Source organism: Podarcis cretensis, assembly GCF_951804945.1.
Source record: "Podarcis cretensis genome assembly, chromosome: 3".
NCBI lineage: Eukaryota > Metazoa > Chordata > Lepidosauria > Squamata > Lacertidae > Podarcis > Podarcis cretensis.
The window spans coordinates 19,601,867-19,618,749 of NC_137172.1; the positions used below are offsets into that span (position 1 = coordinate 19,601,867).

At 45.2% G+C, this 16,883-nt stretch overlaps 1 protein-coding gene across 1 annotated transcript in view; it reads left to right on the forward strand.

The window, feature by feature from the left end:
* The first annotated feature begins 67 nt into the window (after positions 1–67).
* PTK7 (protein tyrosine kinase 7 (inactive)) overlaps positions 68–16,883 on the forward strand; it is a 113,820-nt gene continuing 97,004 nt past the window's right edge. The window contains exon 1 of the mRNA XM_079969112.1: positions 68–268. Within this exon, the coding sequence (XP_079825238.1) occupies positions 223–268 (46 nt within the window). The 5' untranslated portion in view covers positions 68–222. The remainder of the gene's footprint in view (positions 269–16,883) is intronic.

Genomic DNA, 16,883 nt, shown 5'->3' on the forward strand with positions numbered 1-16,883 from the left:
AGCGGGATTGCTCCTCCCGGGGCCGGAAGCTCCTCCTTGTCCCGGGTGTGCGAGGGGCGGAGCGGGGCTGGGTTGGGCGGCTGGGCCGGCCTGGGCGAAGAGAGTCCCGCCGCAGCCTGAGCTGCTCTTTTTCTGCGAGCGGCATGGAGTGAGAGCGAGCGAGCGAGGGCCGGAGGTGGCCAGCGGGGCGCAGCAGAAGGGGGACGCCGAGGCGAGCGCGAGATGGCTGCGGAGATGGCGCGGGGGCTCCGGCTCCTCCTGCTTCTCGGTGAGTGGGGTGGGTAGGGTGTGGGGAGAGAGAGAGAGAGTCCTTCTCCGCCCGCCTCGGAGGCCGGGAGGATGCATCGCCTGGCTACCCCGCGCGGGGCTCCTTCCTTCCTTCCTTCCCATTTTGCGCGAGCAGCGCGCTTTTACGCATTGCCTTGGACACTGGTGTGCGTGTGTGTTTGTGTGGAGAGGCGAGCTGCGCGTCTTCCCCGAAGAACGCGGGCCGGAAAGTGCGAGCCGGGCCGCTCGCGGGTGTGTGTGGAAGGGAGCGCGAGCAAGCGAGCGAGCGGGCGCCTGCCTTCCCGCGCGGGGCTTCTTTGTGTCCGCCCGTGAGGCGTCGGGAGGGGAGCTACGAAGCGGCCGCGCGCTTTCTCTCTCCCTCTTCGGCCATTCAAAGCCCCTCTTGGTCCCCAAAGCGCTTCCCATCCCTCGGCCCGTCTGCTTGGTTTTGCACCCGCCGCAACAGGGCGCGTTTCCACCTCCTTCCCCTTCTCCCTCCTTCCCTCCCTCATTAGACGCGAGCCCAGCAATTGCTCGGTGCCATTCAGACTGAACAGCGGGATCTTGCCCGAGCAGGGAGCCAGGCAACGTCTCTCCTCCTCCTCCTCCCTCCTCCTGGCTGCCTCTAACGTGCTGGTTTGAAAACTGCTCCAAGGAGCGGGGAGAGAGGGGTTGGGAGAGCTTTGGCTGGCTGGAGGAACGAGGGAAACACACGCCAATACTTTGTATTTCCTCCCCAATGGTTCTTCTTTTTGGGAAGCAGGCGCTAGTTGGCGTCTTCAGAGGAGCTTAAAATTACATTCCCGTCCCGTCTGCGACCTAGGTTGTTTGGCTGCTTCTTCAGCGCAAGGAAGGGCTTTTATAGGAAGGTAGTTGGTTTAGTTTCTTCACAGGTTGGTCACAACGAGGGAGAATTGCAGGAGGTTGTGCCCTTTGTTGGAGTGCTTTAAACCTCGGTAAGATGACCGCAGGATCCCGGAGCTTTGCAGAACTCTGGTTTGCAGCCGCCTCCATTAATGAGAGTTTGAAACTACTGGGGCCATTCTGATAAGCTTCAGCTTAATCGCCAGGACAAAAGCTGTAGGGCTCAAACTTCAGAATGAATCTGTTGGAGTTGGGTGGCACTGCAGATTTGGGGAATACATCCTGAATTTATCGACTGTCTGGTGCTCAGACTAATGGAGACAACGCAGAAGTTTTCATGTTACTATGTTTTCAAGAAAAAATAACCTTGAATATTAAATTTCCAGTAACTGCTTTGCAGACCTAGTTGTTGAACCTCGTTACAGCAGAGAATTGATTACTTTAATTCAGTTGTCCACAAACTCTTCAGAACAATTTTTATTAGAGAAGCACTTGCTCTCTCCCACATACTTGGCTGATAAATGCAATGACTGATTCCTAGTGTTGACATCAGGTCATGAACCTGATTATGGGTGAAGTCTCTCTATGTTAGGGATTGAACCCGTATATAACTTGCACAAGCAGAAAGGTATGTTGAATCAATATTTGGCATGTTGTGCAACTGCAGAGACAACGTCCCGTTGCAGTTCTTTGATATTACAAGTCAGAGAAAGTTCTTGCAGCAATTTAGATCTTGGAGAGGATAATCTAATGGAGCCCTACCTTTCTGCTTCACGTGATGATGAATTAGTTGGTATAGTGCGTGCAAAATAAGACGAGATAACCAATTACTGTTTTTACCAGTCACGTTTTCCTTCCAAAGAACAATAGAAATGCTTGCTCATATGTTGTGCTGCCACACAAGAGAGAGTTGCATAAAGTTGGTACATTTGAGGTGGTAAAAAATGTAGAATTTTCACAGTGGAAAGTATTTTTCAGCTTTTCTTACCAGTGTTGTTCAATTAATGCTTTTCATAGATGGTTCCCAGAGTACTCTTATGATGCAAAATACCATGCAGGCTGTTGTGTTAGAAGTTCCATAACTTGTGCATGTGCAATATTCAATTTTCAGGATATTGTACCTAAAATGGTGGGAAATCTCATTCTGAATTTAAAATTAATCTCAATATATCTATATATACAGAGTGGCATCTATTTATGTCTGCCTTCTGGCACAGTGGAAATCTGCTTGCCCCTCTGTGCATCCCCAAAAACTGCTCTACTGCAAGGTCAACTGTAGGCTATTTTGGAATTGAGGAAGAATTGCCCTCTTACTTAGATTATTATCTATTATTTATTGACTTCATATACCGCCTTATACCTGGAGGTCTCAGGGCGGTTCACAAAATAAAATCAAAATATAAAAACACGAAATACATAATTAAAATAAAAACAACCACCCAATGTCTACCCCCCCCCAAACCCCCACATTTTAAAAGGGCACAGGATGTCAATCAAATCAACCAAAGGCCTGGTTAAAAAGGAAATTTTTTGCCTTGCACCCAAAGGTGTATAATGAAGGTACAGACGAATTTCCCTGGGGAAAGATTCCACAGATGGGGAGCCACTGCAAAGAAGGCCCGTTCTCATGGTGCCACCCTCCAGATCTCAAGAAGGAGGCACACAAAGAAGGGCCTCCGGAGATGATCTCAGGGTCCATGTATGTTCATATGGAAAGAGGCAGTCCTTGAGGTATTGCGGTCATGAGCTGTTTAAGGATTTATAGGTCAAAACCAGCACTTTGAATTGGACCTGGAAACTAATTGGTAGCCAGTGCAGCTGGACCAGGATCGGTGTAATATGCTCAGACCGCTTTGCTCTGGTGAGCAACCTGGCTGCTGAATTCTGCACTAGCTGAAGTTTCTGAACTGTCTTCAGAGGCAGCCCTATGTATAACACATTGCAGTAATCTAACCTTGAGGTTAACAGAGCATAGACAACAGTAGTTAGGCTATTCCTGTCTAGATAGGGGCGTAGCTGGGCCACCAGCCAAAGCTGATGGAAGCCACTCTGGGCCACTGAGGTCACCTGAGCCTCGCGTGACAGCAAAGGATCCAGGAGTACCCCCAAGCTATGAACCTCTGCTCCTTCAGAGGAAGTGTAACCCCATCAAGAGCAGGCAATCTCCCACCCATCCAGTCTAGGGAACCACCCACTAACAGTGCCTCAGTCGTATCTGGATTGAGCTTTTGTTTGTTGGCTCTCGTCCAGTCCGTTAACCGAGGCAAGACACTGGTCCAGCACTTCGACTGCCTCACCTGCAGATATAAAGGAGAAATAGAGCTGAGTGCCATCAGCATACTCTTGACAACGTACTCCAAACCTCCCAATAGCCCCACCCAGCGGTTTCATGTAGATGTTAAACAACGTAGGGGCTAGGATTCAGCCCTGCGGAACCCCACATTGAAGATTTTCTGGAGCACTGAAATTGCACTTGGAATATTGGGTGGGAAGAACCTGCAGGCAGAAATGTTGAGAACTTTGATTTCCTGTTCATAGTCTCATTCATCACCCTTTTTGGGATTCTTATATTTTTGATGGCAGAGGGCTCTTGTAATCCCTAAGGGTTGTATCCAGCAGAGGTGTCCTGATAGCACAATGACTTCCCTCTCCTCTCTCTGCATCCCCAGTTGTCTTATTATCATCTGCCTCTCTGGAGCAGATGGTGTGAAGGAAGTCCTATTGTGGCAGGCAGAAGTTGGTGACAACCCAAATACCAATGATCCCCAATCATTAAGAGTTTTGAACCCCCGTATTGTAGGGGGTTGGGCTAGATGACCCTTACGGTCCCTTCCAACTCTTACCATTGTGTTGAGGGATCAGCAGTGAGAATTGGCCGTCTTGAGGAGCATCTGCATGGAAGGGACATAACGACAAGAAGTTGATTAGATTTGGGCTGTTGAACCTGAGTCCAGTTTACCTCGGTGGGACTTAAGTTATAACTAACTTGTATCATGGATTCCAGGAGGACCCAAGATCATCCAACATAGGCTGCAGGCTATGCAAACCTACCTGGAATGAGCTTTCTTGAAAACAAATGTGACCCCCTTCTGAGTGCAATCACATGAATGCCTGATGTTCACCTGAATCCAGTGCAAGGGCCTGATAGGCTAGAAAAGTGTCCATCTATTTTCTCCATATATAGCAGAGGAGAGCATCTAGTTTAGGGTTTCTCAAACATGGGTCTCCGGCTGTTGTTGGACTACAATTCCCATCATCCCTGACCACTGGTCCTGCTAACTAGGGATGATGGGAGTTGTAGTCCAAAAACAACTGGAGAAACCAAGTTTGGGAAACCCTGATCTAGTTGAATGCAAGTACAACACATCTGAAACGGATCACAAAAGCCCAGTTATTTCTTGTAAAATACAGGACGCCTGCAGCACTCCCTAACTTCCTTGACGGGTGTGCTTCATCTTTCTAAACCTTTAAACGGGAAAATGTTAACAACTGCCTACTGCGTCTGGGTTGCCGCTTTAGGACTTGATATTTACATTATTTCCAGTAGATGCTGAAAATGCACCATGTGGCTGAACGCATTACATTTCTGAAGTTCTTAAATATTAAGCCGTTCCTCAAAATAGATGCCAAGGGCAAGTAAGCACAAGTACAAGAATAACCCATGAAAGGAGGGTGGAAATGCATGAAAATGAAGCTGGTGTGATTAGTTGAAATTACAGGGCAGCAATGTGGGCTTGCTGGATGGAATGGAAGAACCCTTTGAAGTAAGGTAGCTGTTAAGTTGTAAAAGCAGCCCTTATGCTACCCTTAACACCGGAGGTAACATCTGCAGGGGGATGCAGAGCTGAGGTCTGGCTTGTGTGCCTAGTCAGTAGTAGAATGCCGGATTCCTTGCCTAGCATTGCTTTGTTCACCTAGGTAAGAAGTCTGGAAAAATTCCCACGTTTCATTTGAACTTCGTTATGTTGTAATTAACAAACCTTGAGCTACAATACATAACTTTGTGGATTTTTCACCTCTTTTAGGTCCCAGTTTCCCCCCCTGTTTTCTGTGTTACTGTAAAGAACGGAAAAGGTGTCCCCTTTGTTTTCTGCCTTCACTGCTGATTCATGCGTTAATGCCAGACCAAACATTTTAGCTTCCACTTCCAGTGCTTTTCACAGAAAAGGGATCTGTGGTCCAGGTAAAAAAACGCAAGCTCATACCCAGGCAACATCCTCACCTTTTCAGCAAGTGAATTATTTTAAAATCTGCTGTGTACAGTGTGCTATATGCCACATACATGATGCTTACAATCCATAGGTTGCAGATATGGCCCATGAAAAGGAATCCATACAAGAACAATGTACAAGATGTTAAAAATTTGTCACCTTCATGAAGTTCAAAGAGCTAGTGCAGCTCTTGGGTATTGATTGCCCCTGAGCATGGCTGAGTGTAGCTCTGTGAGTGTGGATCTTATTACAAGCAAATAAAGCTATTGTTTGCCCACCTGTGAGGCATTCAGCAAGTGTGAGTTTTGAATGCTCTGCCCTCTCAAAGAAGCAACTATATTAGGAGTAGCCCTGCAGATGTCTGTGATAAAGGTCATACTTTGAGCTGAATGAGAGATCTGATCCTCCCCCTTTTCACACTATCTTGAGGACAAACCCTTCCTTGCAGTCCTTTGTGTGGCTTGATGATGGAGGAGGAGGTGTGGGATGTCTCAAAGTGTCCTCATCCTGCTCTGCTTTTTTAAAACAAAAACAAAACCCCAAAGTATTTAAAGTGAAACATGCAAGGGAAATATTTCCAGGGATCCAACAGCCATTTTGGTGCCCTTCAGATGTTTTGGACTACAAATCCCATCAGTTCCAGCCAGCATGCCCATTGAACCTAGGAACAACCAATCTTAGTCCAGCATCCTGTTCTCACAGTGGCCAACCCTGTGAGAAACCCCCAAGAACAGGCATGGCCAAACTTAGCCCTCCAGCTGCTTTGGGACTACAACTCCCATCATCCCTAGCTAATAGGACCAGTGGTCAGGGATGATGGGAATTGTAGTCCCAAAACAGCTGGAGCGCCAAGTTTGGCCATGCCTGCCCAAGCAGGAACTGAGCACAAGAGCTTCTGTGGTTTCCTGAAACTGGTATTCAGAAGCATAAACTGCCTTCAAGCATGGAAGCAGAGCATTCATCATCCTTCATGGGTTAGTCAGATATAATGGGAATTGTGGTCCACGATATTTGGAGGGGTCCATGTTTACTACCCTTAGAGTTACATGTGAATGGATGTATTGGTTTAGACTACATTGGCAGTGGGCCATCAGCGAGACAACTTTGATTCAAAGCAGATGATACCCGTTTTCCAGGTCTCATCCAAGTAGTGCTCATTCCGTTTAGCTTGCTTTCTTGGGTCAAGAAGGACATGAAGCCTGGGAGCAGGGAATCAAGGCTATTACGAAGTGTTCCTCCCCAGTGTTGGATTCTGCATACAGTAGTTCCTCACTTTAAAGCCACTCTCGTTCTGTGAATTGCAAGGGGTGGGTAGAGGAATACTTCTCCATAAAATGCATGCACGCTTTTTTTATGCACCAATATTGTAGAATGGACATTACCACCCCGGTTATTTCTTTCTCTTCAAAAGTATAAAAAACAATTTTCGGGTCCCGTTGCTGTTTTGTTCCTGTTGTACGGTCTTCCTGAGCCTTCTTCAGCTTTGATCTCCTCTTCCCTTCATTCCTTTTCTGCCTGCTATTTCTGTTTCTGCTGCATCCCAGGCACCCCCTTCACTTTTGCCTTCACTCCCACTTCGCTCCACATTCTGCCTGCTCAAGTGATCAAAGTACCATTGGCCTTGAAAGTTAGCTCCCTAGTTAAATAAATGGAGGCAAAAGCAGAAAGGTCATTTTTAATAAACCAGATGTTCTTAAAAAACAAAAACAAAACCCCCTTCAGTTACTTACTTTTGGGCCTGTGCTTGTGGAGAGAACTCTCCTAGTTTTCCTTTTTTTTTCTTTGCACTGGAAAACAAGAGTCCATATATATGCCTACCAACTCAGATGGCTTTAGGAGAAGATAGGGCAGATAAGTTTTTGGTGGCTACTAGCCGCATTTAATACATCTTACCTCCATTGTCAGACACGGTATACCTGTAAATGCCAAAGGCTGGGAATCACAAGTGGGGAGGGAGTGTGCTGTTGTCCTCAGGTTCTGCTAGTTATCCGGCTGGCTATTATGAGAATAAGGGACGCGGGTGCTGCTGTGGGTTAAACCACAGAGCCTAGGACTTGCTGATCAGAAGATCGGTGGTTCGAATCCCCGCGACGGGGTGAGCTCCTGTTGCTCTGTCCCTGCTCCTGCCAACCTAGCAGTTCGAAAGCACCTCAAAGTGCAAGTAGATAAATAGGTACCGCTCCAGCGGGAAGGTAAACGGCGTTTCCATGCGCTGCTCTGGTTCGCCAGAAGTGGCTTAGTCATGCTGGCCACATGACCCGGAAGCTGTACGCCGGCTCCCTCGGCCAATAAAGCGAGATAAGTGCTGCAACCCCAGAGTCGGTCACAACTGGTCCTACTGGTCAGGGGTCCCTTTATCTTTACTATTATGAGAATGGGAATCTGGACTAGATAGGCTACTGGCCTGACCCAGCAGGCTCTTATTTTTTTATATGTCGTCAGGTTGCATAATCAGTGCACCATCTTTGGTAATTAAAAGTATATAAAGCAGTGTTTTTAGTGGCTGAGCCACAAATGAAAATTCCCCCTGCATGGAATGCTAATCAAAATCTAAGCTTTGAATATTTTGGGAAAGCACAACCGGACGGCTTGAGCCACTTGTTTGTCTGGGACAGGAAAGATGAACCAGAATTGAATCTCTCCATCTGAAAGGCTGACTGGTGCTGTTATGGGTATGAGAACTGGGGTGTGTGCGAACACAGCCATGGCTGCTACGGGATGTGTATACATGGAGTCTATTCAGGAAATGTGTGGCACTTGGTTTGCTAACAATATATTTTCATTGGGCATTTTTGTCAGCTGGTTTTTCAGCGTCCATTAAAGTCAATGACCATGGGGTGTGATTTTGCAGGATTTGCTGTGCCTGAAGGGGGAGAGTTGGCATTCCTGTGCAAGCTTGACAGCGCAAGACACTATATGATAGATGCATACCCTGCAAGGATTCTGCTGGCCCAAGCTGCTACCCATTGGAATGGACTCTTCTCAAAGATTGGGGGCTCCTGTTAGCAGAATGGCTGCTGCAATATACACAGTGGGCTCTTGAACCAGTCGCTTTTTGCCATTTTGGGGAATGCTTTCCGGACACCACAAAGTGTGGACTACTCAGCAGAATTCTCTATAGAATGCCTTTCTAATTTCATAGCTGTTGCCGCTAGTGGCACGACAAGTCCGTGCATCTGGCTGTTAATCTGAAGGTTGGCGGTTCAAGCCCACCCAGGGACGGCTATGGTCAGGATTCCTGCATTGTACTAGATCAGGAATGTCCAGCTCCCAAGAGACTGAATAAAAAACTGGCAGTGATCTACCCCTTTTTTGAGGGGTTCGGGTCAAAGTTGCTGACCTTTTTTTAGGGAGGAAAGTCCAGTTTTTTGGGGGGTGGGGTTCTAAAAATGGGAAGGAAAATGTCAAAATTTATCAAAGGAGGAAAGTCGCTCACCAAAAGATCACTAAGGAAAAAAACATCCTCACAGTGAAAACTCCATCTTCCATTCTAGCGATCATGCACAAATGGAGGACGGGGCCAGGAAAAGGAGACTGGTCAACCTTTTGGACATCCCTGCACTAGATGACCCTTGGGGTCCCCTTCCCACTTTACGGTTCTAGGGTTTTAGGATCAGCAAGCTGCCAACTAGACTGGGATCTTGAAAAGAAAAGAGAACAGTTCTGCCAGACTGCTGCTGCTCCCACCCCCCTTCCAGGTTTTGCCTCCTTGCAGTCTTACCTCCCTGCAGCCCATTCTCATGCTTTTCCTCTGGCCCTCTCATTAATCCTGTTACTCTCTGCATAACCACAGGAGGGAAAGGAATGCTGGAAACATGACTCTTAAGTGCATTTTGAGAGTAGTTACCTTGTGGGCACTTAACCCATAGGAGGGTGGTGCTTTTACACCAGGATTACATAAGTAAGGTTGCGTGCCTCTATTGTTAGATGCCAGAGGGTAGAAACTTCTCTTTGCCTCTTGCTAACAGTCTCAGATTCTTGTCCCCCCCCCAAAAAAAAACTCCTCTTTTTGGCCATGGGGCAATGGGAGTCTGTCATACCTGCCAGTAGTTATTGGGCAGGGCAAGGCTTCCACCCTGATTTCTGGCGGCTTGTAGGTTGCCGGTATTCACAAATGGCTCTTTTCCCACACACTCTTGCAGAGTGCTGTGTTTTCTTTGGCACCCTAATGAACACTTTTGAAAGCTCTCCTGTTTTCGCAAAGCGTCTTGACTGGAATGTGCATTCTCGTCCGCTCGGTTTAATGAAATGTTTGTCGCTTTCAGCTCTGTTTATACCACAAGGCTGCACTTCCGCAATGCTGGATGTGTCTGTGGGAAGGGCCTTTTGCAGCTCTGTTCCATTCCGCATTTTAAAAAGCTGTGTTCGGGCACTGCTTATTATCTGACTGCGGGGGGGGGGGGGGGGAACCAGGCTAGTTAAGAAGCAGTTTGCACAAATGCACCTTTTGTTTCTGCTAATTAGCAGAGTGATTGTCAGCAGGTCTAAGCGAAGTCTTGAGAAAATAAGATTTACCTAAAAGGAACAATGTGTTGTTCCCCCTGCAGTGACTCTTTGCTCACTTAAATGAGCAGAGAATATGACTTAAAACATCATCATCATCATCATCATCATCATTATTATTACTACTGCTACTACTAGTGGTACAACAGCCCTTCTGGGTGGCTTCCAACACATATAAAAACATAACAAGGTGTCAAAAACTAAAAACTTCCCGATACAGGGAAGCCTTAAGATGTCTTCTAAAAGTGGTGTAGTTCTTTATCTCCTTGACATCTCAATGTTCTCCATGCAGGCTATTTGCAAGAAGTCTTTATGTCATAAATTAAAATTCTTCTTATAAGCAACCCCCCCTTTTGACCCCCTCCCCCAATAGATTATATTGCACTAGGTAGAAAGCTGTTGGGTTGGATCAGTTAGTTTCACTTGATTCCCACTGAAGAGGATGGACAAAAACCTTGTTAATACATAACTTCCGCTTCTCAGGTTTGTGGTTTAAGTTACTCTTTCCAGGTAGATAGCCAGATCCTTCTCTCCTGGCTAAACAATGATGCTTTCCACCCCCTAGTCATTCACTAATCCTTCTGACTCAGTAATTGCTGAAATCTGGTTAGGGTAGTTCTTGGGTAAACTGAATCCCAGGGGATGACATTCCCTTCTAAGGAACAACTTTAATCTACCCTAGGAATCTGCCCAGGAACTCCTTGTTTTAATTCCTAGGTCAGCCCAAAAGCCGCATTCCCATTCTGGGCAACTTTCCAAGGGCCACATGGCAATAGCAGGGCCGGAGGCAAAAGTGGGCAGGGCAACGAATACTACTTTTGTACACTGGGCTAGTTTCTACACACAGTCACACACCCTTCTCTGTCCTGTATCTAGACTGAGCAAGAGGCATCATCGGAATTCATTGAAACATTCTGTTACTACAATGCCTCCTCTTTCAGTTGATTCCTTAGTTTCATTTGCCTTCTCAAGATCTCCTTGAGCATTTTGATCAATAGCCTGTCTCTAGTACTAGATTACTGATTCATGTGGAGAAGTCCTTTTGTTTTCGTGCTTGTTTTGTAACCTGAAAGGCACAACACAAAAGGAAAAGGGGGTGAGGAGGGATGAGGAAAACAAGCTCAGTTACCTGGTGGTTCTCACAATTCCTACTAGCAGTTCGAAAGCACCTCTGGGTGCAAGTAGATAAATAGGGACCGCTTACCAGCGGGAAGGTAAACGGCGTTTCTGTGTGCGGCTCTGGCTCGCCAGAGCAGCGATGTCACACTGGCCACGTGACCCGGAAGTGTCTCCGGACAGCGCTGGCCCCTGGCCTCTTAAGTGAGATGGGCGCACAACCCCGGAGTCTGTCAAGACTGGCCCGTACGGGCAGGGGTACCTTTACCTTTTTAACCTACTGCTTTCACACACACACACACACACGCACGCACGCACACACACAAACAAACAAACACACTTTTCATTGAAACTGCTTATCTTGGTAGGTGTTCAAAAGTAATCTGAACCAGGAGATTTTTTTAAAACAACCACAGCAACACAATTTCAGATGGAAAAGTGAAAATGGGAGAAGGGCTTAGCTTGCAATGGATAATTGCACCAATTCTCTTCCAGTCACACATCAATCTAATAAGTCCTGAATGTTGGTGGCATCAATTAGTTTTGAGTAGTTCATGATAAATAGGGAGAGTCTGTGATTCAGCTCTTGCAAGGTGGCCACAAAGCTTCCCCTACTCTATCACAAATGATGATGATGATTTTGGGAAGAGTTACTAACCTTTGCAACCTCACTGCTCCTTAGCTTAGCTTATCTCTCTTTGGAGCAAAGGCAGAAAGGTTTGTGGACTACTTACATTGTGCCTGTACTACTTCCCGAGATTTGAGAGCTAAGAATGCTAGGACTTCAGGCGTATTAAGCAAAGTGTAAAAGCCGTGCCATGGCGTAGAGCAGCTGGTTTTAGATGGAGTTTGCCATGGGGTTGCGGAACTTCAGTCCTTGGACACTTAAGAACCAAGAATTCTGTATTCCTAGGCCAAGTGAAACGACGTTCTACCATCACAGCGTCTTTCATTTTCAAGAGGCAATCATTCCGTTTCCGTCATCCTGACAAGTCGTACTTCGAGCACTTTTCCTCTGCAGCGAGGCTGGCAGAATTCACAAGCCAAGAAATCGGTCTGGCGGCTGCAAGTTGTGCATCAAAATCAAAGAGACAGACTCCAAGGATATGGCTTGTGACAGGACCAAGTCTTGCTCCCCTCGTGCCCCAGTTGTATTTTGCCCTTGATTAATAGAACATCTCAAGGCCATTGTGTTAGCATATGCCACCTGCTTCCTAAAACGCAGTAAGGTAGCCCTTTCTGAAGTGCTGAAAGCACCAAATAAATTGCAATAACATTGTTTGGCAGGTGCACATCTCTGGAGTCTCTTGGCCGGCAAGACGGTGAACTGATGTGAGAACAGCAGGTTCCCTTCAGGGGAGTTTGGACTACTCCCAAGAGTCACTGCTGCTGAAGACAGGGTTGAAATGTAGAGGAACAGGCTCTGTGTTCCTTTCCAGCAAGGAGAGTAGTTTGCAATGTCCTTTGTAGCGTAGGTTGCTTCTTGAAGACGCCTTCCTTGTATTCGTGAACACTTGCGCTAAGCAGAGTTAAGAGATTCAGATACGCAGTCGTACCTTGGTTCTCGAACAGAATGCGTTCCTGGAGTCGAACGAAACTGTTTGAAAACCAAGGCGTGGCTTCCAATTGGCTGCAGGAGCGTCCTGCAGCCAGTCGGAAGCTGCGCAGGACGTTTGGCTTCCGAAAATCGTTCAAAAACCAGAACACTCACTTCTGGCTTTCGATCGTTCAGGAGCCGAAACGTATGGGTTCCAAGGCGTTTGGCAACCAAGGTACTGTTAGAATTCCTGCTCCTTGATTGTAGTCATGGGATTGTTGTCTATCTCATGACGGTGTATGTTTTGATGTATGTAATTCCTACTCGAGTGTAGGCTACTTGAGTCCTACTCAAGTGTAGGCTGGGCCTACTCGAGTCCTACTCGAGTGTAGGCTGCACTCCTGACAGGTACGACTGTATAAGCTAATTGACAAATGGCACCTTAAACCTAGGTTATGGTTACCACAAGGGACGCAGGCGGCGCTGTGGGTTAAACCACAGAGCCTAGGACTTGCTGATGAGAAGGTTGGCGGTTCAAATCCCCATGACAGGGTTATCTCCCGTTGCTTGGTCCCTGCTCCTGCCAACCTAGCAGTTCGAAAGCATGTCAAAGTGCAAGTAGATAAATAGGTACTGCTCCGGCGGGAAGGTAAATGGCGTTTCTGTGTGCTGCTCTGGTTCGCCAGAAGCGGCTTAGTCATGCTGGCCACATGACCCGGAAGCTGTACGCCGGCTCCCTCGGCTAGTAAAGCGAGATGAGCGCTGCAACTCCAGAGTCGGTCACGACTGGACCTAATGGTCAGGGGTCCCTTTACCTTTACCTATGGTCACCACAACAGACTGTCTAGGCACCATTCCCCCCCCCCCCATGAAAATGTATTAATAATAAAAATAATAATTTCATTTCATTTCTGCTTTATATTTTAAAGAACCAGTCCCAAAACAGTTTACAACACCATTCAAACATCAGACTAAACAATCCAGAATAAAACAATGTCAAGCTTTTGGTGCTGCATAAATGATATATGTGACAGGTGCAGAGATAATGCATTCAGAAAAGTCTGCACCTTCTGATCAGCCAAGAAACAACTTGCAATAAATACTAGCTGCAATAAATGGTTGAAACCCATATAGCCTATGGGGTGGGGGAATCAATGGATCTCAAGTCAGCAGGTATAAACAAGACCCTTTACCTCTGAAGCTGAAGTTCAGATATCATAGGCAGCAGCTAACTTGAAGAATAACGTAGGAACCATGATCCTGTACAGATTCATGCTTCCCGCTGCAAGGAAAATAAAAATTGCATGTTGGAAAAAAACACAACTTGTTATTTTGCTTTGGCCCCAAGCAAGTTTGCTGTTCACATGAGTCCTATCTGAGATGGTTGTCAATTGGAGTAGGCCGTGTTTGGTATTGCTTTTCCTTTATAGGGCAGCTTCCTATGTTGATAGGGCTACAGAAATGCTTTCGGTTTACATGAAGGGGTCATGTAAATATCTCAGATTCCTAGTCAGCGTCAACATAGTATGTTGGATGTGCTTAGTGCCTGGTATTTATTTTGGCCCTGGGCACGGCTGAATGCAAAGTCTGCAGTTTTTAAGTATAGAGGTGACCCTCTGTTCTGGAAACACTTTTTATTGCCACCAGTCTCTTCTGGTATGCAAATGAACATTAAACATTTATACAAATATTGCTAAGGGTTGCATTTCAGCGGCATTGGCCCTGTACAAGTCATTTCTACAAGTTTATGTAGTGTACAATCAAAAGAACTTAAACTTTTTAAGTGCCAAAGAGAATTAAGGCTGCAATCCAGTGGATGCTTGAAGTAATCCCAGTGAACTCGTTGGGGCTACTTTTGAGTATATGAAGGATTGCATCATAAACCAGACACACTCTGTCCATTTTTCAGTACAGTCATACCTCATGTTACATTTGCTTCAGGTTACGTGTTTTCAGGTTGCGTCCCGCGACGACCCGGAAGTACCGGAAAGGGTTACTTCTGGGTTTCGCCGCATGTGCAGACGCGCAAAATGACATAACGCGCATACGCAGAAGCGGTGAATCACGACACGCACAGACATGGGTTGCGTTCAGCTTGCGAACGGGCCTCTGGAACGGATCCCGTTCGCAACCAGAAGTACCACTGTACTTCTTGCACATGCATTGCTGTAGCTTTCTTCAAATAAGGAAAGTACAAGGGCACCTCTGGTTGCGAATGGGATCCGTTCCAGAGCCCCGTTCGCAACATGAGCAGAACACAACCCGCGTCTGCACGTGCGCGAGTCGCCGCTTCTGCGCATGCGTGTGATGTCATTTTGAGCGTCTACACATGCGCAAGCGGTGAAACCTGGAAGTAACCCGTTCTGTTACTTCCAGGTTGCCGCGGGACGTATCCTGAAAGAACGTAACCTGAACCGAACGTAACAAGAGGTATGACTGTATACATCTTCTCATGTTTAAGTTAACAGGATATATTTATTTTATATCCTGCACCTTCAAAACATACATATTCCTCTAATTCATAGAATCATAGAATTGTAGAGTTGGAAGGGACCATGAGGGTCATCTAGTCCAACTCCCTGCCAAGCAGGAATCTTTTGCCCAACGTGGGACTCGAACCCACAGCCCTGAGATTAAGAGTCTCATGCTCTACCAACTGAGCTATAAATCTGTGGCAGCTCGCCAGCTCTCTTGACAGTTTGATTTCTGGATGCATTTTAGCTGTATACCACATTGGTCTAAGTAGGGTTGTCCAACCAATTAAGAAATCTCAATTTACTGAGCAGTGTGTGTTTTAGTTGATTAATTTATTAAATTTGCACATTCTGGATCAGGCTACATAGAAGTGAATCCCATCCATTTAGATAGGGCTTTTAAGAAAATCTGGTAGTAAATTATGAGTAGTAAATCTGGTAGTAAACTATTAAGCCACTCGAGTCTTTGTTGTCCACAAAATACTTTTGTTGATGTTGGTAATTCTTTTTTTTTTGATAATCTTTTTTATTAGGTTTCATTTGTTACACACACACAAAGAAAAGACAAAACCATTTAAGACAACAACTAATACAAAAAAGGAAGATTTGCATTAAGCCCAATACTTATTAAATTAAATAACAGAAAAAAGTGACAAAAGAAAGCACCGAAACAATGAAAAAAAAAAAAAAAAAAAAAGATAAATAAAATAAAAATAAACTGATACATAAACACATACTTGCTGACTTCCTTCCCTCCTGATTTCGGGTTCTTAATTTTAAAAGTTTCATTTTTACAGCTGATGTTGGATTATTTGATCTATCTATTACATCGAAAGTTTCATAACAAGCCTGCTATATTTGGTAGGTTACTATAGTTACCTTCAATATATCTCATATATTTAATCCAGTCGTTATTTAACTTTGTATTCTTTTGGTTTCTAATTCTCTGCGTCATTTTAGCTAGTTCGACGAAGTTATATAGTTTCGTTTGCCATTCCCTCATCGTTGGTATATTTCTGTTTTTCCAATTTTGAGCAATTAACATTCTGGCCGCTGCTGTTGAGTATTGAAATAAGACTCTATCTTCTTTCTTAATTTCTTCTCCGATGACACCTAATAGGAAGGCCTCTGGCTTTTTCGGGAATGTATATCTCAATATTTTTTTTAATTCATTATATATCGTATCCCAAAATTTTTTTATTTCCTCACATGTCCACCACATGTGTATGAAATTGCCTTCTTTTGTTTTACATTTCCAGCAGGCCTTATTTCCAGTTTTGTACATCCTACTTAGCTTCTCTGGTGTAATATACCATCTATATATCATCTTCTCTAGATTTTCTCTAATTGCAACACTCGCCGTGAATTTTATTCCTTCCTTCCACAATTTTGACCATTTTTCATATTCTATGTTGTGCCCCAGATCTATCGCCCATTTTACCATAACATCCTTAATTTCTTCATCTTTTGTGTCCCAATCCAGTAATAAATTGTACATTTTGGATAGTAATTTAAATTTATTTTCTATTATTTCAATTTGAAATTTTGATTTCTTTTCATTCATTCCAGTTTTTTTATCTTTTAACCAAATCGCATTAATTTGATGGTACTGTAACCAGCTTGTCAACTTTCCCTTCAATTCCTCATATGGCTTTAATTTCCAGCTGTCTTCCGCTCTTATCAGTAAATCTTCATATGTTAGTTTCTGTTCCTCCATATTTATTTTTTTGATAGTTAGGATATTTACTGGGGACAGCCACCAGGGCGTTCTCCATTCTAACAATTTTTTGTTTTTTTCCCAAACTTCATATAATGGACCCCTAATAATGTGATTTGAGAACCCTTTATGAGCCTTCTCTTTATTTGCCCAGAGGTAGGCATGCCATCCGAACCTGTTGTCTGCACCTTCAA